The sequence below is a fragment of the Anoplolepis gracilipes genome, chromosome 13 (genome assembly GCF_047496725.1).
Source record: "Anoplolepis gracilipes chromosome 13, ASM4749672v1, whole genome shotgun sequence".
Taxonomy (NCBI): Eukaryota; Metazoa; Arthropoda; class Insecta; order Hymenoptera; family Formicidae; genus Anoplolepis; species Anoplolepis gracilipes.
The window spans coordinates 5761591-5784551 of NC_132982.1; the positions used below are offsets into that span (position 1 = coordinate 5761591).

A 22961-nucleotide genomic window follows, 5' to 3' on the forward strand; every position below is an offset into this window, starting at 1 on the left:
ATAACTATATAGGAATTATTTAGCTCGTCATTAAGGCTGCTTTCCACTAAACGATCACAACTCTCGTAAGTATTAGCTATCTTTGTTTAATTTTCGGTGGAAACCAAGAATAAAATAATTTCACGAGCGCTTCGAGCGTTAAGTGGAACGCACCTTAAAATCTCGCTTTCTCATCTACATTTCTTACGTCACATTTTTTGTCTGAGAAGAGACCAATCAGAACAGAGAGATCGTTATCCCGCTCGCTCGAACTAAAGCACATATAGCGCCTGTCTACCAGTCCGTGAACACAGTCGTAATTTTTCACCGTTTTAATTACGTTCGAGAGGATGTTCGCGCCTTGTGTTTCTCACTTCTTTTTATCGATCAAAAAAGTGAATTTCGCGCGCGAAACGAGTATCGGAAGTGCCGAATTAAATAACGGGCGATTTCAGATCTCAGTACGTCTATTAGTCTGCGGGGTCGCGATTTACGATTTACGTCTTTCAATATTCGTCGAGAGCGATATAAAGATAATTTACCGCGTTATATTGTTCGAACGAGTGTCGGGAGGGTTAATTGAAAAACGGACGTACATCTCTATTAATCCGCGAGAAAGTACACATTACATTTTTTTTAACGCGCTGTGATTATCGTTCGTGCGACGAACGAATCAAAGATATCGGTCGACATAGGTTTCCTGTATTAATAAATAATTTCGTAATATGTATCGAAATACGATCGCGAATTAAACGCGAGTGTTTGTAAATGCTTTGCAAGATGCATCAACAGAAGATTAGAAAAGGATGAACCTAGGATGGCATTGAGCTTGTCGGAGCAAACACGAGGTAATTGATTACATATTATTCACGGAATTAATTCTTTTGTGTATTTTGCCGTAATCGCATAACGTATTTTTCATGCAATTCCAATTTAATGTGTATGAAACTGACGTTTCACTTTGTGGAAACATTAATTGTTCAGAGTTTTGGCTTTATTTTTTAATAACTCTAGAGTTTTTGACAGATTTAACAAATACTGGTTGTCAAACGAAAAAAATGACTTAAAACACACTGAGAGACACAAATGTCTCATTTTGTCCGACGATTTTTTTAGCATTTCTTACCAGCTTTTCAGCGCTTGAGACTTTTACAATAAAGTCTACGAAAAGTTTTATACGTAAAAATGATTAAAATATTAAACAAATTAAATTACACTCGAGATGCGGACGGATAAACACCGAAGCATTGGTCGTATTTCGATTGTTCTATCAACTTTAAATGATTTTTCGTCTTATACGTTCGCCTGACGTCTCGAACGATCTAAATTTATTTAATAAATATTCTAATAATTTTTACGCACAGAACTTTGATTAGAAAATCCAAGTGATTGCAGAATAACACAAAATCCAAAATCTAAAAATTTTTAATCGATAAAACTGTCAAATATATGATCAACATCTCACCTCAGTACTTGTACATATGCTCAGAGTTTTGGGCAGTCTAATTTGTTTAATAAATATCCTAATAATTTTATAGAACTCTTTCTGAAAATGAAAAGTGATTACAGATTGACAGATTGAAATCTTGTTTAAAATCAATAGGTCTATTGAAATACGACCAGCGTCTCATCTTGTTTATACGTCCGGCGTCTGGGGCGATCTAATTTATTTAATAAATATTCTAATAATTTTCATGCATAGAATTTCTTTGTTAAACTATTATAAAATTTTCAAACGCTTAAAATCTGATAAGAAATATTTAAAAAATCGTCGGCAGACAAAGTGAGACGCAGCGTGACTTGGCGTCTCATTGTCAGCTATTTGTCTCTCGAGCTATTTTTTTTTTATTTTATGACCATAACTATTTTATTTATTTTTTTATTTTATGACCATAACTATTGTTTAGTCTATCAAAAACTTTAAAACTATCAATAAAAATAAAGGCAGAATACTGAACAATTAATGAGTTTTCACAAAGTGAGACGCCAGGCTTTATACACTCGTGACGAAAGGCCGACGATTTTAACATTGAAATTCCGGGATGATTATCTCCGCTCAGGTTTCGAAGTGGATGGATCGCCTTGCTCAGATGAGGGCCTTCGTAATAAGCTTTAATGAAGTCTAATGGAATCCAATCGGCAATCCTCGAGAACTTCGCGTCGCGTTCACTCGTGTCGGTAATACCTTCACTATACATCGCAGCGCGCAAAGTGCACTGCTTATGATAGATCGTCTCGACAATGGAAGCAGAGCAGTACCTAAGCCGAGGTCGTAAATAGTAACGTACATGGGCGGTATCCTACCACCCCCTATATGCACTATCGCACCCTGCTATACATGATGAAATCTGAAGATATCTACCGCCTCCTTCTATTCACGCGCTTCGCGGTCTCGCGTTACTCTTACGGACGTGTTCTCGCGATATGAACTGTTTCAAAAATTTATAATTGAAATTTGATACAACGAACGATTTGATATCGAAATGAAAAAGTGAGTTTCAAACTTCTAAAATGTTAATATTAAATATAAAGTAATATCTAACATGTATTCATGGATTATGAATTTTTTTATTATATTTGATAATTAGATTTTTTAATTCGTCAATTGTAGAGAATTTTTTTAAAATTCCTTTCTCAATTAATTGAAGATAAAGCTTCATTAATTTTTATTAAAAGACAAGCCTTTGCTATTCTTTTATTCCCTATGTGATTTAATTGGAAGATTAATTAAAGATATAATTACAAAGGAAAAAGGTACGTATATTATCGTAATAATAATTTCATGTCAAATTAAATTTCTGTAGCATAAATCAAAGCGCCATTTTTAAAATGCTTTAATGCATTTTAGCTCAAGTATTTAATATGCGTGTGTAAAGAGTAATTATTAAATTATTAAATATGAAAAATTAATTAATTATTATTAAACTTTAAGTTTGCTCGACGTATTAAATCTTCGTAAAATTATATTCTTGAATTAAAAGATTTCCAGAACTCTAGGAATCTAAATAAATTAGAGATATTGGGTTTATTAAATTATAAAATATTGAAAGAACTCTTATTTATTAACCGAGTTTAATATTGAAACATGTCAAATTAAAAATGTCCTTTTATATTTACTATATTTGATATTTTTATTAGTTTGCCGAAAGAAAGATAGATAGATAGAGAGAGAGAGAGAAAGAGAGAGAGAGAGAGGAATATTGAAATGTTGCGTGAGCAATCTTTCTATCTTATTACATCTTACCGTAGTGATTTCAAAGACAATTATTACGCAAGAGATATGTCGCGCACAGAGATAACTGTCATGCACAATAGTATATCCTGAAGTAACAAATTCTTATTTTTATATCTTATTACGGCTGACTTGTTTACTTTTTTAACATTTAAACGACAGATAAATGACATTTGTGCGAGAAAAGGATATTTCATTACAATTCCAACAAATCATGTAAATAGCTGCTTTCTTTTATATTTATTATACATTTATGTATGTATATTATCCTTTATTTTTTGCTAGTTTCTTGATTTCGAAGATAAAAATTGAAACAATGTATAATTTAAATTATGAGTGGATTATTTTTACACGGATTTATGTAGAATTAAAACTCTTTTGCGATATAAATCCATTATAAAACTATTGTAAACAAACGAAGGAGAACAAATTATCCATGAGAAAGAATAGAAACGTGTAAGAATGCGATGCATCTCTTTCACTCGTTCGCCGCTTCATTTGATACAAATGGAAGAATTCCTCCCCCGACGAGAAGGCGCGACTAACGCAGAATGAAACTTTCACGAGGCTCTATAAAAGCATGAGGAATTTTCGAGATGCTGGCCAGGAATGCTTGTGCATCTGGCAGCGTTGATGGATATACCTCCCTAAGCCCGATAAAATCAGACGCAATGACGTCCGCGCTTATTTCTCTTTTCTTTTTCTTTTAACCACCGCCGTTTTTCTATCTTTCGTTAACTTTCAACAGCCTTCCTCGGTAGCGATACTGCAGGCCCGCAATCCCGGAGAAAATTGGCCGAGCGCCTTTGGCGCTCGTAAAGCTCAGGCTATCCCCGGGAAAATGAGAACTCGCGTGATCGCGCTTTGATCACGCAAGAAACCGCGGCGCTGATCGAACGTGGCGCGAAAGCATCCATCAGCGACTCGCGAGGTATGGCGAAGTATCGATTCGATGCCGTACACGAAGTTGCCCTGACGATGATGGCCGCCGTTACGTTACTTGCCTTTCGACAAAGAAGAGAACGAGTTCAATCACCTGGAACATATTCCCTTTAGTATTTATAGTGTACACTGATCCATTTATCCACATGATAATAATGACAAATTTTTTTAAGTAAGCGAAGACGAATTATCAATAATCTGTCACTGTCACACACTTCTTGAAGTAATCATCTTCGGATCAGCTGTTCATCCTCAACTGTCATTAATTTCTTCTTTATTTTCTTTTTAATATAAAATGAGAATTTTATATAAAAACGAGAGAATTTTTTTTTTTTTTTATAAAAAAAACAAGAGTTGAAGAGAAAAATATTTCGTGACGTACAATCGTATTGTGAAAAGAGCAGAGAACTAATGAGCTTCTAGTTCGAGGGTCGGTTAAGTGATTTCCGATACTCTCGCGTCGATATTACAATTTACAAGTTATAATATGCGAAATACTACATAAAGTTAGTTAAATTCCAACGTGACGCGTGCAAAATTTCGCCAACGTGAGATGCGCGTTTCGCGCAACCCCTATAAAATTTAATCTCGAGAGAAGCCGCGCTCGCAGTTTTCGCGCGTTTCCGACAGTATGAAAGCCTCGCATTTTTACAACGCTAGCGGTCACGTAAATTACTACGTAATTACGCACTCTGTGCGGATTATGCGGGTCGGGAAATATAACCATGGCCGAATGATTCGCGTGGAAATTTCTGTGACACGCGCGCATAATTACCGGATCTATTTGTCGTGCGGATAAATCGGCCGAGAAAGACTTGGCGCGTAGATTTATCGAGTTCCGGCATTACGATGAGATAACGTGGCTTTCCATACCTCAGATCGTAAAAGCAAAACGCGGGAATATCCCTTTCCGAGAATCACATTTGCGTATCGCTAAAATTGCACTTCCGGGAGGAGGGCGACGAGTTACGAGAGGTCACGCAAATCGACCGTGGAGATTTAAGTAATTTGGATTTTACATTGGAATAAATTCTTGGTGAGATTTCTAGCTGAACGAGCGATCTCTTATCATCGCTTTAAAACAAATTGTCTGCTTTGGCTATTACGCTGATTGCTATGGTTTTAATCAAGTTTTCATCAAGCCATAATTTGGTTATTTCTCTATATTAATAATATATTCTGAGTATATTGTAAAATATATAGAAGTAATATATAGAAATGTATATTTTGCACCAGGTATATTAAAATTAACGTAAAAAGTACCTGACGGACGGATTTATTTTTGAAATTAAAAGCGAACTCTTGTCAGAAAAATTTATTTTTCATACTTTCGAAAATTAATCTTAAATATCTGCACGTGTAACATACATTGTTAAATCACAACGTGTGACAGGATACATAAAGTCTAAGGGCATAGAAATTTTTCAATGGTCCAAATATTGTTGGAATTTTCATCGGTCAAATAACGATACCAAATGTCCATCCACAAGGGTATGCAAATTTTGTGTTTGGACATTTCTGAGAATGTTAATCACGGTCGAGAATTTCAAGAAATAACTTTGCCTCTTGTACGTTTTCGTGAGACTGAAATCGCGATATTATTCTCCACGGTCCGAAATGGACGTGCGGTGTTATTGTCGGGTATATTACTCGTGGCTCTCTATATCCGTAAATTTTATCGCTGCTAGACTTGTCCACAAAAATTTTTAGTTGTGCCGCGCGATGTTTTATCATCCAACGCTTGTCGGTCTGTGACTCTCATATGCCACACGATAAATTCTCGCAGTATCACACTTCATATCGAATTTCCATGTCTGGATGACTGAATTGGGAAAGAAAGATTATTATGCGCTTTGCGTAAGCCAACCTTTTACAGAGAAAGAGAGATAAAAAAGCCAAAAATTTTTCATAAAAGTACTTGCTCTTTTTTATCCGTTAAACATAATGTTTTAAAAAGGTTGTTTAGCTAAATTAAAATAGCTATTAAAATATCTATTACCTTTGCATATGTGAAATGAACTATAATTTTCAATCGGAAAGGTACGTTATTAATAGAGTTTAAATATGATTTAATGAGTATGTAAGGCTTGTGCAATTGTTAAATACTAATGTTAAATCGACGACGAGTTTAAACTGGTTTCAACGAGGAGTAACTTAACGACTTTCCTCATTAATTTATGCGTACATTGTCGGCCTTAAGTGCTTTGTTGCTAGGCAAGTGCAGGAATTAAACACACGAGCTTTTGGCACAGTCAATAAACAGAAAGATATTTCTTGATTCTCTATGGCGCGCGTTTATCACCCTAATTAAAAATGTAAGCGTATTAATCCAAAGCTACGCTACATATTTGCTAATTTTACATGCTCTGTTATAATCCTTTAAGCTGTTAAGTTATATTCCGTCTGCCAGCAGAAAGTTCTGAATATCACATATATCTCTGTAGATTCATTAATAGTACAAATTAATTATTATCGCATATAACAATAGTATCGCTTCTAATAGAATTAAATATTGTTCTTTGATGAAATATTATGTTTGATAAATAAAAAGAAGCAAATATATTTTTGTTAAAATTTTTATGCTTTCATAATCTAACTTTAATAATCACAATCGCAACATTGACTAAAATTCCGTCAAAGTACGATCAAGTAATTATTCTGATTACTTAAGTTTCGTGCCATTTTCCTTAGCGACAATTTCTACGGTAATTTCCGGAGGAGTATCTTAACCCAAATCGCAAATTGGCCATATTAGAATGCCTGTAGACTTTACAAGCTATTGATTTTATAATAGCCATAACGCGCGCTTTAATACTTACGCAAGTTTAATCATCGTCTTAGAGGGTTTGTAATATTAGCAAAGTTTGAAAACATTTTCTAGGTACCCCCTTGAGAACTGAGATTCGGTGACTCTCAATAAGTGGAAAGAAGAAAATTTCACAGATAGATTTATTCTTTTACGATCAAAAGAATAATTTATATGTGTGCTGAATCTGGCAAAAATTGAATAATTGGAAAAAAATAAGTTACGTCAAACATGACAAAAATAATGAAAAGTGGGATACTTGATAAAAAATAAATTTATAGAAAGATTCTTATTTATCCATACTCATAATGATATTTCCATAAATTTTCATCAATATTAATATTACATTGTGTATGATTTATTTTAAACTGAAAAGTTTGATTGGTGATAGATAGCTGTCAAGTACAGTACTAATATTCCATATTATCTCTATAATCTAACTCTATATAATCTCTATAATCATTTAGGCTATATGTATATATTTTAACAGTTGTCAATTGTAAATATATTGCATTCAAATAATATGCCAATAATTATTTAAATATGTAACTGATAATATATCGGATTATTTCTTCAATAATTAGCGACGGTAAGAACGATCGAGCAATTTTGTGGAATATGTAAAAATTTTCCAAATAAAGTTCTTTTACTTACCACATCGATGAGTTGCGAGAGCTTAAGCTTGATGCACACGCGCAGCACATCCGAGGTGTTTACCACGGGGCGTACGAGCTTGTTATAATTGGATAGCAGATCGTCGTAGAGGCGTTTCGCGTCCGGATTCCCGGCGACGGCTCCGTGAACGACCAGCGCCGAGAGGAACCATACGCGCAGCGTTTCCCCGATTATGGGGGGCATCGTGATCCCCCGAATCCTCCACTATGAAAGACGCGCTTGACCCCTTTGTGCCCTCTCTCTGGCCGCACGGACTACGTATCTAAATAAAGATAAAAAAATAAAAATTAACCGTTACTTTTTCTTAATTTGTATTCCAGCAAACACCCGTTAAGAGAGAGAGAGAGAGAGAGAGAGAGAGAGAGAAAGAGAGGAGCCTCTCTTTCTTATTTACTTTATTATTTAATGTCCAAGAGTTTTGCGTTAAGATAAAAGAGTTTAATTAATTTATACAATTCTGTTATTAATTTTCAATTTTGAAAATTAATTAACGTTTGTAATAAAATTTTTGGTTCGTATTTTTAATTAGTTTAATAATTAATTTCCATATTGAGTGTCAATTAAAAATGAAAAAAAGAATTATTTAGGGAAATTTTTCATTTGAGATTCAATTAAGAAATTATAAAAAAAAAAGATTTTTTCCTCAAATTTTTGTTAAAACAGAAATCTACACAATTGCTCCGAAATGTAGTCAGAAGAGAATACATAAATTCTGGTATGCCATGTATACTAACACGTACGAACGAAACTCTATGTTGGGCTGCTGTATTACACCTTGCCAGACTACACTTCGTTACGGTACGTGCAATTCCCGCCATATAGCACACCATGGACTGGGAACGATACAACTTGGTCCGCAGGCGGATTTATGGATACAAGTAACGAGTTCACGATCCTCGCTTCTCTCCCTCACGTAAAAAAATTTCGCTATGTTGAACACAAAAAATAATATCGCCCGACATAAAAAAGACGTACATTTTCTGCTATTTCCGAAAATCAAAGATTTAAATTTCTTTAAATCTTTGATTTTTTTCTTTCTTTTGTTTTTTTTTTTCACAAGGCTACGAAATGTTTCTCTGAGGCCGCGAGAATCTTTTTTTATCTTTTTCGCGATGAATATTACACCTTATATATACATGTGATGTATAAACGGAAATACAATCATAATCGCAATACTAAACGTAAACTACGGTGCCGGCGATACGAGCAGTAGAATTGAAAACAGATGAGGGCAAATGATCTCGCAATGCGTAACGATGTTAAAGTGTTCATGTGGAATCGGGCCGATTAACGACAAGCCGACACTTAGCATGTGGGCGTTGATTTTCGACGCGCATTAAGCCGCTAATTCGTGGCCGCAAATCGTACTCCGTCACGGAACGGATTGATCGCATGTTTCGCAAATCGCGAGGTGTTTGCGCATTCCAGCCAGAATTTAACGGAGTCAAACCAATAGATCGGGGTCCGATTGTCGTCATTACACGTGATGTACGTTGTGTCAATTACTATCATAAATATGGTTAAACGTTTTAATAACCAATCAATTTTTAATACGGACAAAACGGCTCGATTCCCTTTTTTCGTTGCTACATAAACAAGGAAAATGTTATATGAATGACAGAGAAAATTGCGACAATTAAGGCAAACCCAGCAGCACTTTGCGACTTTTAGCGTTTTATGACCACATCGTGTAGTAAATACATAGTTACAATACATTGCTAAAAGGTATGATTGGATTTTCCAATTTAATGATGCACGATATATACGTATTGAATTGTGTAACTGTTTGAAAATTGTGAAAATTTGAGAAAGATTTTTTATCTCGATATTTCACGTGCCTTCAATCGTCGTACATATTTTAGATTGAAGCAAATTATTCTCAATTTATTTCCTTAAATATATAATATGTAATAAAAATACATAAGGAAGAAAATATATACACACACATACATATGTATATATATATATATATTATATAAAAATATATGTAACAATAATTTTTAAAGTAATATTTTATAAACTTTAAAATCGTGTCAAATGTATTGAAATACAAAAAGATTATGATATATTAAGTATCTCAAGTAATTTTGTTTTAATAAAATAGAAAATATCTTTGATTTAATTTAATTTAACAATATATATTTTTATTATTTATACAATCAAAATGTTTAAATACAGATATATATATATATATATATATATATATATATATATATATATATATATAAATAAGAAAATCAAAATCATTTTATCTCACTTGATTCGATTTTCTAGTTTAAAAATTCTATTTTAAACGCACATACAGTGCATCCTCCTCCAGGACTCCCTCTTCTCCTTTTCGCGATCAGATATAAAAATCCTCTTCATGGCTAGATATTAAATCCCAAATGGTATACGACGTCAATCGGATTCGATCGTCGTAGGCGTCCAGTGTGGGATTAGCGGATAAAACGTTGCATTGTTTCGACGATTAGGATTATCCGCGAGGATTTTGCCTCGCTCTTCGCGAATCTGGGTACTGATAGCGGCGTTATATCGTCGATATTTGCGCAAATGGGAAATTGATACTCGGCCATTGATGCTTCGGTCAAGCTGCCTCGAGAATGCCTGAGATTTCCGCATTGCGGAAAATGTAACGACAATATAAGTGATAAGGTGTAAGCTATTTTTCTTCACGTAATAAATATCGAGATATTAATTTTAGTATTATTCCCAGATCAATCGCTATTGGGTTCTCTTCAATGACATGTTTAATATGATAAACTTTAAGTTTATATATATTTTTAAATTCAAGATAGGTTCAAATACTTTGGTTCGAATTTCATTTTAAGATCAGCATTTTCCTACATTTTTTACAAGAGTTAATCATGTTAAACTTAAATATACTTAAAAAAGATCTGCAATTGTATAATTTAATATATTAACACGCAAATAGAAATGAATAATTTGTTTAATGTAATTTGCATGTGCTTCTTGGATTACCACAAAATATGATCCGAATATAATGAATAATAATACTGTTGTTACAGATGACAATTCGGATGGGAACATATTCATGATTATTAATTTATTATAATGCGGAAACCAATGAGAAAGGGAGAACGAGAATAAAAGAGAGAAGGAGGAATATAAATTATTATTTTTTTTATTTCACGTCTCGATGATATTTTAAAATTTTAATATATTCTGAGATAGAAAAGAGTGCACGAGTTTAAATGCATCTACCTGATTCTACTATGCAACAAAGCTACTAGTTGAGAAAGTAGAACCACTAATGAAAAAATACTTTAAAAGCTTTGTACTTTCTGCAAAATTTTTTTCTATTTGAAGAAGAGATAACTTTTAGCGTCGAGATGTCATTTCTGTATAATTAACATTACAATAGGTGATCCAAATGTAACTTATCTTAACTATAAAGAGTTTTAAAATTTATTTTTAATAAAATATATGAGCATTATTATGTAATAATTCGAATTATTAAATTATAATGTTCATATATTTTGATTAAAAATAAATTTAAAGATATATTTAAATTACCTATTGCAATATTAATTATACAAAAATGATATCAAATCCGATTGACGTCGTATACCGTTTGGGATTTAAATTCGAGTAATAGTCTGATTGATGCCAACTATATCTTAATATGATTATTATTATTATTATGTAAAGGAAGATATTTTTATAAAGACATTTTATAGAGATACTAGTTAATACATATTGCAAATAATTATCGAAAAAAGTATATACATATTTCAAAGAGTATAAATATAAGAAAAGAAAAAAACAAAAAAGTTGCTCCAGAGCCTGTTTATCTGTTCTCAATTGTTAAATAGTACTTTATAAGATCAATAGTCATGAAATCAAATTATCGAATCATTATATCGAGATTTCCAGTTGCGTTGTAATCAGGCATGTTTCTCTTGCCCTCAGGTGAATGATTCCGTATAATTCACATCGCTGTCAATGTATGTACGCGGTTGATACGCGAATATGAAGGGTGAGAATTTACGCGAGTACCTACATACATACGCTCGGCGGCGAGGAAGGATCGATCAGCGCCCTGGTCCCACTTCGTCTGCCGCCGCGCGAATATCTAATTGCTGTTGCGCCCCGCTAACTGGGTCAGCGGTATATTATTTCGGATTAGCAGACCGAGGAGAGCCGATCTCACGATGTTATCATCAACCTGAAATCCATCTTAGATCCAGACAAAGTTGCCATAAGCACTAAGAACGTCTATTCAACGTTAAATTCGGTACTATCAACACATTGAAATTACCAATTTCAATTCGATAATTTCAATTAATGATGTAACTTTAGCATTGTGCTTTCAATATTTGTGAAATTCCTAAATTTCTAAATTTTCTATTTCTAAAATAAGAATATATTTGATTAAGGTAAAATAAATATAATATATATATATATTAAAACGTGTATTCGCGAATGTACTAACTGTACGCAAAAGAGAAAATTAAACCTGTATCTAGTATTTTGCATTCAGAATCAATAAATGTAGATTCGAAATGAGGCATTTGTTATTGTCGCCGCTGTATGTAAAAAATATTTTTTTAACTTTATTGTTACATGATTATGCAAGAGGGTTATATTTTACTACATCCTCTGAGATTCACAATGATGAGGCCTTAGTAAGCTCGAAGTACCAGAGGTACTTAACACCTGAAGATTTTTTTAACCAGGTCACTAAAGATGTCTTCAAGACACAGATATAAATAAGGAAATATATATCGAGCGGTGCTTATATTTAAAATATTAAAATCAGAAAATAAATATTAATATCGTTAAACTCACTATCTCGGATTCTTGTTATTCTTGCTTTACATGAGTTTTTTTACAACTTTTTCTCATGATTCTACTTACATGTTTTATATGCCTTATTTATAATCCAAATTAATAAATCGCAAATGTTTATCTACAATAAATATACATAAAAGGGGAAACTTTTAAATACTGCGAGACACACACACATTCATGGAAAAAAGATTTGGAGGGAAGACCCGTCGTCGATTGATCTTAAAGCGTGCATAATTCGCGTATCGAGCACAGTCGTACAATCCAAAAAGATTTAAAACATCTCTACGGCTCAGCATACTTTAAAGTCCGCTTTGCCCTCGTTTTACACTGCTTTCTTTCTATTTTTCTATCGGAAAACTAAATTACTTTATAGCTCTCTTTGTGATCGCTCGAGTGCTTCCGAATAAGGATCGTTTCTAGTGCGCGAACGAATTCGATGGAAATCGAGACAATGAATTCGGTTAGCAATCCATATTAGGACACTATAGGATTAACGATCCTACCAGACAATAGCTTTTCTCGCGTCTATTTGCATTTATAGTATGAAACGTTTAAAATCTTTGAAGTTGAATTTAAAACAGCATGGTCAGATGATCGATAGTATGTTTACTTTTAATTTTGTCAGTTTTAATACATAGGTATAGTAATTAGTTTGATCAAAATTTTTAATCAAAATTATTGAGATTATTGAGTGAAATTATAGAACGTTTAAATTATGCTGCACTGTTAGTAATAATAGCCAACGATTTTTTGCGTGCACCAGGCGCGCTGTTTTTTCTCTTAACATTCGATAATTATGATAGGACGGTCGACAGCGATATATGTATATTCTGCACGGTGTGTGGATTGCGGATTAAAAAGTTATCGTGTGGAAATGGCACGTTGTATTCAGCGACGTCTATCTCCAAAACTATTTTAGTTTGGCAGAGAGGACGAAACACGGTTCGCGGAAAATAGAATTGAAAACATTCGATTGTGTGTGTCTCCAGCGAACGGCCGAGCCAACGATCGCAAAGCCATGTGAAGTTTCTATTCTTGACAATCCATTAGCTCTGTCGACTGAAAAGGATTCCACGCGTGGTATCGCGCATCGGGCCATTCGATTGGGACGCATAATTGAAAAGACTCAGAATGTACTTTGCACCGACAATGAATATTTAAACGAGAATCTGTCGATCTGTGACACTGCCCGTCAAAGCTCTCGGGATTTTTCATTATCCGTTATTTCAATTATCATTAAATACGAAATATGTATATTTGCAAATCGAGATAATATAAACGATATATATGTCCCTCTCCAAGAAAGAATCTTCATCTATAAAAAATGATCGAGTTAAGAGTTGATGTTATAATTTATAAATTTATTACAAATATATTTCAAACAATTAATATGAATTATGTTTGTAAAAAAAGAATCGCCAGAGAATTATTACTCTGTCTTCAAGAAATATAACTATCGCTATTGTAATAATAAAAAAAAAAAAAAAAAAAAAAAAAAACTCAGAACAATTTTACAAACCAAATTGTCTATCACTGGATACGAAGTACTGGAATCGAAAGGATTTCGTAGGGATATTAATAGTACTTTATGAATGATATTCAGAATTGGAACGTTTATTAAACTTGGATAAAAATCGCGGCGCAATTCCAATTGGAATACCGGGCGAAAGTTTTAGGGCGCGCGGACACAATGAAAAGGATTTTGCACGGTGCAGGATATTGAATTCGAGGGGAGCATGGAGGGGGGAGGGAAGGGGGGGGGGAGATGTGAAATAATAGTGAAAAGAACGCCACGCGACATCGCGTGCGCTCGTGCATCGGAATGCATTCGATAATCACCGAATCTCGCTTGGATTAGACAATCCCGCGGCGCGGATTCGCATCGTCGCCGTCGCCGTCGCCATCGCCATCGCCATCGCCATCGCCATCGCGTCGCCTCCGCAGAAATGTCGTGCGTAAAATTACGAGTCGCTTGCGAATCTCTCCGTTATTACCCCGCACGCTCTTGCTTTTCGCGATTAAAGTTTATGCGAATTCAGATTAGTGCAGCAGCTGCCGAGAGCGAGCGCGAACCATTCCCGCAACTTTGCTCTAATTACTTGCGATTATATCTTACGCGCGTTTGAATCCATGCGATAAGTTTTAAAGCGTTATTCGCGCAGATACTCAGTACTATCTCTATTTGGGAACTCATGTTTTCTACGATTATTACGCTTTTATGCGATGAATATTTAATTTTATCTAACAATGCATTTCTTGAAAAACGGTAAACGTTCTTTGCAATCACGGAAATTCCAATTCGCGCCAAAAATTTATATTGACGTATGTTAGAAATTAACATTTAACAGTTTTATTTTTGCAATTATCAGAACAAATATTGCAACGTACATTAATATATTGTATAAACTTTGTTTTATGGAAATATATTAAAATCCAGGAAATCCAGATTTGCGTAATCAATACTGAGAATTTTTACTTTCCATTATTTTTATACTTTTACATGAAATTTTTATGAAATATATTTTGACGATTTCGTGGAGAACTGATTACGCAAAGAGATTTTTGAAAAAAAAAAAAAAAAATAATAATAATACATAAAGTGTACAAACCTTCGAAAATTCGCGTGGTTCGTTTCTCCTCAAATGCGTGGCGAACGCGAGGAGATCCGCGGCAGATCCCTCGGAGAGATGTGCATCACGCCTACCGGGAACCGCGCGGCGTTCCAGAGGCGCCTGGAACCCCCTATCCGATGATGGTGAGCGGAGTCCCCGGGTGCTGTCGTTCCCAAGCGGTGCCCTCGTCGACGTCAACGTCGACGACGGGATTAACACTGGCCCTAACTTCGCGCGCACTCCAAGCCACGCCGGTGTCTCTCGCAGCAGCTCTCGGGACCGCTGCACACTCGCACGCACTGCACCCACGACTGAAGGCGGGCGCCGTCGGGGTAGAGTTGTCGCAACGGGGTGCGACGAGCCGGGATATCTCGGTCGCTTGGCGGCGCCACCGGGTGCGCGCCACCGGACGCGACGAGGAGAGCCCGCGGGAGAGACAGGCGCATCCGGGAAAAGTGGTTCGCGCGCCGGGCGGGGTGGATTCCGCAGGAATCTGGACCGATCTTGCGCGCGTGCGAAATCGCCGATACAGTAACCGCAAAGCACCAGCTGGAAAAAGCGGCGCAAGAAATGTGGCGGGAATCCAATTAAATGTAGTTGAATAGACTTGCGAGATATCGATTGACAAGTCGATCAAGCTGATCGTGTATGCATCCGACGCTGTCGCGACGCCGCCAAAATTTCCTTTAAGAGCTTGCGGATCGATAATCCGTCTCTTAAATCATTCCGAGAATAATTTCAGATCAGACCGATCTGATATTATCAGAGGAGATTTATATCATGTATAAAGATATTAAAAAAATTGCTCTATATGCACACATAAAAAATAATTAAAAATTTGCTAAATTTAAATTCTACCTCGACTTTAAAGAGATATAGAAAAATTATTTTAATCATTTTATTTGAAAAGAGCATTAAGGGAATCTTTTTTACATAGCTTTCGTTAAATAATATGTATTAAAATCTTTATTCACCACATGAACATATCTAATTTTAGTTTCTCCGTCTCTGAAATATAAGGCAAAATTTTATTTGGATCGTTTAACGCTCGTGTGTCGTTAATAAGATTAAAAAATTGTTTTTCAAAATTAATTACTTCATTTTTCGAGATTACAGTAAAACTTCTCTAACAATGAATAATAAATCCTATTATAAATACAATGTGAAATAATTATTCATATTATTTCCGCTCGGATTATCTTGTTGAAAAATTGACTAATTTATGACGATGTCATTCGACAAACGTCTAAAATAAGAATAACGTTACGAGTATTATATGTATAAAGATCATAAATTGTCGTAATCTATCTCTCCAATGAAAAAGAGCATTTCTTATATCATATCAATGTTCTTCGTGAAACTTGTGATGTAACAAATATTTTATATAAATGATATTTGAACAACACTGTGTTTTCTGAATGTTATGTAACGATTAAATAACGATTATTGGAAAACTTTTAGCTACCACAAAATAATGTACAGTAAAATTTGAAAAACGTAATTCTTGAATATCTTATACATTAAAATATATTGTAATGTAATATATTAGTTTTTTGCTTTAAATGTGGAAATCTAATCTTCTAGATTTCTTAAAATTCCATACCATCTCCATACCAATTTAATTTTTATTTAATCAAAATTTATTACATTGTCTCGCGTATATACTTCTCGTGTAAATGTAACTTGTCTTAAATAAACTGGTTGTATTATAATGATATTGGGGATACGACTAGATAGGGATAATACGAGACAGTCCTCACGTGAATTTAATTTAATGTGGCTCATGAACCTAGACTCTCCATTTTATAGCATAGACTAAGCCAGCTCCATGAAAAGCATCGGGTGCCGGGCAATGGATGTTCCTTAGCTAAAACAATGGATCGCATTGTGTGGCGGCACATTAACCACCGTACTGCGATCCCTTTAAACTACCTACGAAATATCCGGCTTTCGATAGTGCACCGACATATTGATAAATTATCAGGTTACAAAAAGAAAGGGAGACAAAAAGACAGGGAGATGAGCCCGATCCTAAATTCGAATCCAATAATAAGATAGACTGGACCGAGTGAAACAGGCGTAATAAAGTGGTTCGTTTCGATTCAGGCTAGCTCATTTATCATTTCGGACTTTGAATGCCAATCTTTCTCCCGACGAATGAGAAAAAAGGTTGAGACGGGTGGAAAGACTGCGGCGCCCGGGAACGGAGGAAAAAGGGACCGGGAAAGTTCGGCGGGTTGTTTGTCAAGAATTAAAGTCCTCTCTCTTAATTCATCCGGCGGATCGTTATAGCGCGGGTACTTCGAACCGACGTGCCCCAGAAATTGCTGGATCAATCCGTACTTCTTCGTCCCCGACGCAGATTAAGATCTCTTTCTTCTCTTAGTTTTCTCATCGTTGATTTTTAGGGGCATTTTAAGGGTCGGTAGCAACGAGCCGTTTCTCAAACCACCGAAAATACCGTTCATTAAAAGAATATTAACCTTTGTTCAGCGCGCATTACAATATTTTTTTTTTACAAAAGAAAAATAATTCAGAGAACAAAATGTTTATGTTAATTTGATACATGAAATGTTACATTCCGTAATTTCATTATTATCGTTTTACACGCATTGTCAGAGTGATGCTTTATTCCGAAAGGTTTGGTTCACATCTATTCACATAGGATGCAAACTTAATTCCACCGTGGAGGACGCGAAAGCCCTTCAACGACAAAGGCGGGTATTTCTATCACCTGTGCTTTTTACCAGGCTGACATATTTTTCCTTTGCCCATTGTGTGAGTTATACATCGTGTGTCGAACGATCGGATAAACGCGAAGAGATGAAGGTGGGTGGTTGACATGGAAGCTCCATATTGAAGGGGACTTGGCAAAGTTCCAATAATCTCCTTGGATCACCATCATCGGCGTTATCCTACCTGTACCTCGCGATTTCGGTCTCAAACCGTGAGCTCACCCGACCGATTTACTTCTGTCCAACGTGTACGTGATAGGTATTTATATATGTAAGTGTGTGTGTGTGTGTGTGTGTGTGCGTGATTGAGTCGAGAACATCGAGGTGAAAAATGTCAGGCGGCGTTACTGGAATTAGAATCCGGGAAAAATACAAGCCGGAAAAATACGCGATTGAGCCATCGATCTTGCATCCGAGGCAGCTTATGGACGCTCGTGGACGTTTCTTTGTATGCAAATATGATGCAAAATAGAAATCTACTTGCACTTTTAATGGTTGTATATGTGAATTAAATAAAATGTAATAATTTTAGATTGAAGATGAAGAAATATGTCAGATAATCTCATAATCGCTTCTTCACTTTTGACATGATGCTAATGTTGTAAAATTGCACTCATTGTCAACATAAACAGAAAAACATTTATATTAAATACTCAATAAAAAGAAATAACTTTTTGGAAGTTTCTGATAAATGCAATTAAAGACATAACAAATTGAAAATTATGTACTATGTAAACAATTATTAAATTGCCACAAAGATATATAGTGTTGTGCAATTTTAGTCATTAAATGGTGGTAAAGAAAACTACAAAATTATACGCGTAAATATAAAGAATATTTAAGATAAAATAACGATTGAATACTTTTCAAGAAACGCTCAGTGACTCGGTAAAAGTTGGATATCTAAGATGGGGAAATTTAAAGCTAGTTCGCTCTCAGCGTAGAAACTTGATTGGAGTCAAAGTGTCCTGGATGGAAATTACCTTCATATTACCGCCGAGATTTTGCTTTGTATATGTAGTCAAAGCAGATACGCTCGCGAGCACAGAAGTTACTATTAATTTCAAGTCCAACGCAGTTCGCGATGTTTCAGCGGCAGGAGTTGACTCTCAGTTTAAATCGAGTTATCGCTATAGAATTTCCAAACTGTGATCCGGCTCTCTCCGAGACCACGGAGACGAATATTCCTTTTATTACGGAAGTACCGAGATCATAATCTATGATACCCTGACAAGCTTCTAATACCTGGAAGAGTGGCAAAAAAGTTTGTCAATTATTTTACGAGAGAAAGAGTTATGAGAGAGAGAGAGAGAGAGAGAGAGAGATTAATGAATTAACGAGCTATCAGTAGTAATTTGTCACGCTAATCAGTTAATCAATTAAGAACTTTAGTTGTTGTTGCAATAATAATTAATGAACGTGTTAACGTTACAGCTTTCTCAGAGTATGCTGAATATAAGTTGAATATTAATTCATTCCTTAATGTCTATTCTCATTAATTAGAACTTTTAACAATTAAATTTTTTAGTTTGGACTAATTGTGAGATACGCGGTACGAGCGTGGTAGATTGCCTTACTATTATTGTACCGAAGAAGTTTTGTTTGGCTTTGTTTTGCGATTTCGAAGTAGAATCTTCGTCGAAACTTTCGAGTTTTGTTTGACAGACTCTTTCGGACGAAAATCTGTCAGAATCAACAGCGACTTTGCAAAATGCGAGCGGCTTCCGCGAGAAAGTGCACTGCACTTGGTGTTGATTCAGGTGTCTGCGCGCCTTCAAACTTCAGTACAGATGAAAATATCTCCGTCAATATGGATCCCTACAAATATTTTATAGTATAGCGCAAACATATTTCTTCCACCATTGTACTGATCAGTGACACTCAACTTCTCTCGTCGCCTTGATCTTCCCACATCGGAATTTTTAATTAATTCCGCTCTCGAGATCACGTTCTCCCAGAGAATCGAAAATATTCTTGTAATAAATATCGATTACGGCGCTTGTATTTTATTGCAAGATCAATTTAATTAAAAAGAGACAATTAAATAGACAACGATCATCAATTCAATTGAATTTATTTTGCGTCTAGTACAAAATCAAAAGCAGCACGTTTAATTAAATTCGGAAACTATTACGGATTATTAATATTCAGCCGACGAGTTTGCAAACCTTTCGATTTTAGCTGAAGAGCTACTATTGTCTTGATTAAACAGAAACCTTTTATTAAGAAATAATATAGTTAATTAAAGATTTATTAGTTAAATATCAAGTCATAGCCATTTCTGTTCAGGCATTATCGCATAATGCAAATATAAATTAATAATTTTATTAAATATGAAATAATGTATATTGTTATAAATAAATAAATAAATAAAAATATATATATATATATATATAACTTATATATAACTTTAACTCTTAATTCTTATTATTTTTAATTATATATATATATATTGTAATTCAAAATATAATTTGGAAAATACACACAGAAAATATACATATAGTAAAAAATATACTAATTATGTGTATGATAATTGCATAAAGTGTTAAATAATAAAATAATTTTTCAAGAGGAATCACTATAAGTGTTATTTCTTTTCGCAAGCAACTTTTAATAATAATTGGTTGACATTTCTAATTATTTTTCATTTTACGTGTATTACTGGTTAGAACTCTTCGCACATATATCTGTAGATCTATGTATATGTAGTCTCTATGGATGCGGTGAAGAACAGCTAAGAGAAACAAGAACTCTGCAGTGTGTGATTCGGCAATCCTGGAGAACTGCAGTCTGCTTGCATTCAGATGCCAAGTGAGGGCAACCCAACAAATTGCTCCAGTAAGCTTGGACGCCTGTAAGGACCCTCATTGCAAATTTCAACAATTCGACGACAGTGCCAACCTGTCATCGAGGTAATTCTCAGGTGGATTTTCCGCCAGAATTCGAAAGTGGTTGATTTTACCGTTGTCCATAAAGTTTATTTCTTATATGTGAGAGGCATTCGCAAATATCTGTGATTGTAGCATTAATATATACGAGGAAACTCTTTTAGTAAATGTATTTTTTAACTATTTTATATTTAATTCTTATTATTTTTAATTTTAATGTACATACTATACATATTATTTTGTTATAATTTAATATAATTAAAAAAAATAATAATTAATTTCTAATTTAATTGATTTATAAAGAAAAAAGTTAATTTATCGTAATAATTATAATACAAAGATAATAATAATAAAAATAAATTTAATTAATTAATTACAATGTACGTATTAATTATTATACAATTATTTGTAGTTAATTAATTCGCTAATCGAAATGCAATATTAATGCAAATACACTGTTTACACTTAAATGATATATTGGTACTCATCCGATTTCTTTAAAATTCTATTAGATCAAACCAAGGTTGGTAAAAGAATTTAAATAAATTAACACGAAACTGAAGGCCTATTATAAATTCCGTTTTTTGCAATTTGCATGATTTAATGTGTACAGCGCTCTCGTTGAGACTTATGAATTATAAAGATTTTGTTTTGAGAGCTGCTAAAATAATTTTATGCAATTTATCATCTCATTACATAAAATTATCTCATTTTTTCAAATGAAGCATTTATGGATATTTTCTTTAAAATAGAGAATACAAAAAATCTTAAGAATTTTTTTTATCTATAACATTATTTATTTGTTATGTGAAAAGAATGTATATAATTCTATTGTATAAAGGTACTATAATATATGTATTGAAAGTTAAATATTTGGACATAAAATTTAAATTGTCAGATTTTACGTACATTACACAATTTTTATTGAAAATATTTTACTCTTTTGTCTGTATAATATAACATTTATATTTATTCTAATATTATGACTTAAAAAATTATTGTTTAAACTAAGATAGAATCTATACATCATTTATCTCATCATCATTTATCTGCAACCAATAAATAGGTTTGAGTCATTGCGAAATATTACACGATCTTACTAAATGAAGATAAAATAGAAAACTTTGCCACTTTTTATTTCAACATAAGTTAGTTTTATCAGAGGAAATAGATAGATTTTACCAGAAAAGATACAAATATTAAAAGAATACCATTTTTCAAAAAAAGGTAAAAGAAAAATGTCAAATTCTAGTGTTTATTCAATAGATAATACTGTTGCGTTTTCGGAGACAGATTACGAAAACTTGATTTCCGAAACGAAGACGTATTCTACTATAATTTTTATAATTTTCCTATAGTTTTAACTGTAATCTTTCGATTTCTAAAGAATTTTATTCATTAATTGTTAATTATTTCTTTTATGTTTATGATATGATCGCCCAGTAAGTATCAAGTTTTTGATAAATCCAAGATATTATGGCAACAGAAAATAAAAAAAAATAATGACGAAAGAGCTAACAATAAGAGAGAGAAAAACTGATTGAACTGAAGAATTTTAGAATTTAGAACAATATTGATATAAAAATATATAATATACAGTAGTTATAATATATCATCTCTATTTTATTTATATGTATAATTAATTATAAAGATCTTAAAAACATCTCTGTAGATATACATGGAAAAAGATATTATTCAGATACATTACAATATCTATACATATATATATATATATATATATATATATATATATATATATATATATAACAACCACAATATTAATAAATTGCAATTATTTTATTGTTAAAAAAATTATATTTTTGTGCTAAAACACAATATATATGGTTACAAAAATAAAAGAATGCATTTTAATAATAGATCTTGTTGATAGCAATGTTATTGTTTTTTGGATCATCATTTGCAAATTATTTTGTGGAAGGTATAATAATGATCTACATTATATTATACCTTATCTACAGTACATTGTTTCTTGAGGAATTTTAGACCTATTAATTTACCAGGCTAGACATTATCACGATCGATAAATTAGCAGAGTGACTACATTTTCAGTAATCGGAGGCATAATTATTTCATGGTTGACATATGGTTTTGGTGGATCAAAATATTTGCATAAACACGTATCTATATTCGGTCTTATCTGACTTAATCGGTAGCTTCATAAATTCTTATAATCTTTAAATTTGGAATAAATTGCCTAAATAAAAAAAATGTAATTGCATTAATCAATAATTATTATAATGATAAATAATCGCATTA

General features: G+C 33.5%; 1 protein-coding gene across 4 annotated transcripts in view; it reads right to left on the bottom strand.

The window, feature by feature from the left end:
- Nachralpha4 (nicotinic acetylcholine receptor alpha4) overlaps window positions 1–15648 on the bottom strand; it is a 161878-nt gene extending 146230 nt beyond the window's left edge. For 2 of the 4 annotated variants that reach the window (XR_012047875.1, XM_072904303.1), the window contains exons 1-2: window positions 15059–15646; window positions 7614–7896 (exon numbers count right to left, since the gene is read on the bottom strand). Coding sequence is in view for 2 of the 4 variants with exons in the window: in XM_072904303.1 (XP_072760404.1) it covers window positions 7614–7817 (204 nt within the window). In the remaining 2 variants the exon portion in view is untranslated. Of the gene's footprint in view, window positions 1–7613; window positions 7897–15058 lie in introns of those variants that run through there. The other 2 variants (XM_072904304.1, XM_072904306.1) reach the window with 2 other exon arrangements.
- Window positions 15649–22961: the final 7313 nt, after the last annotated feature.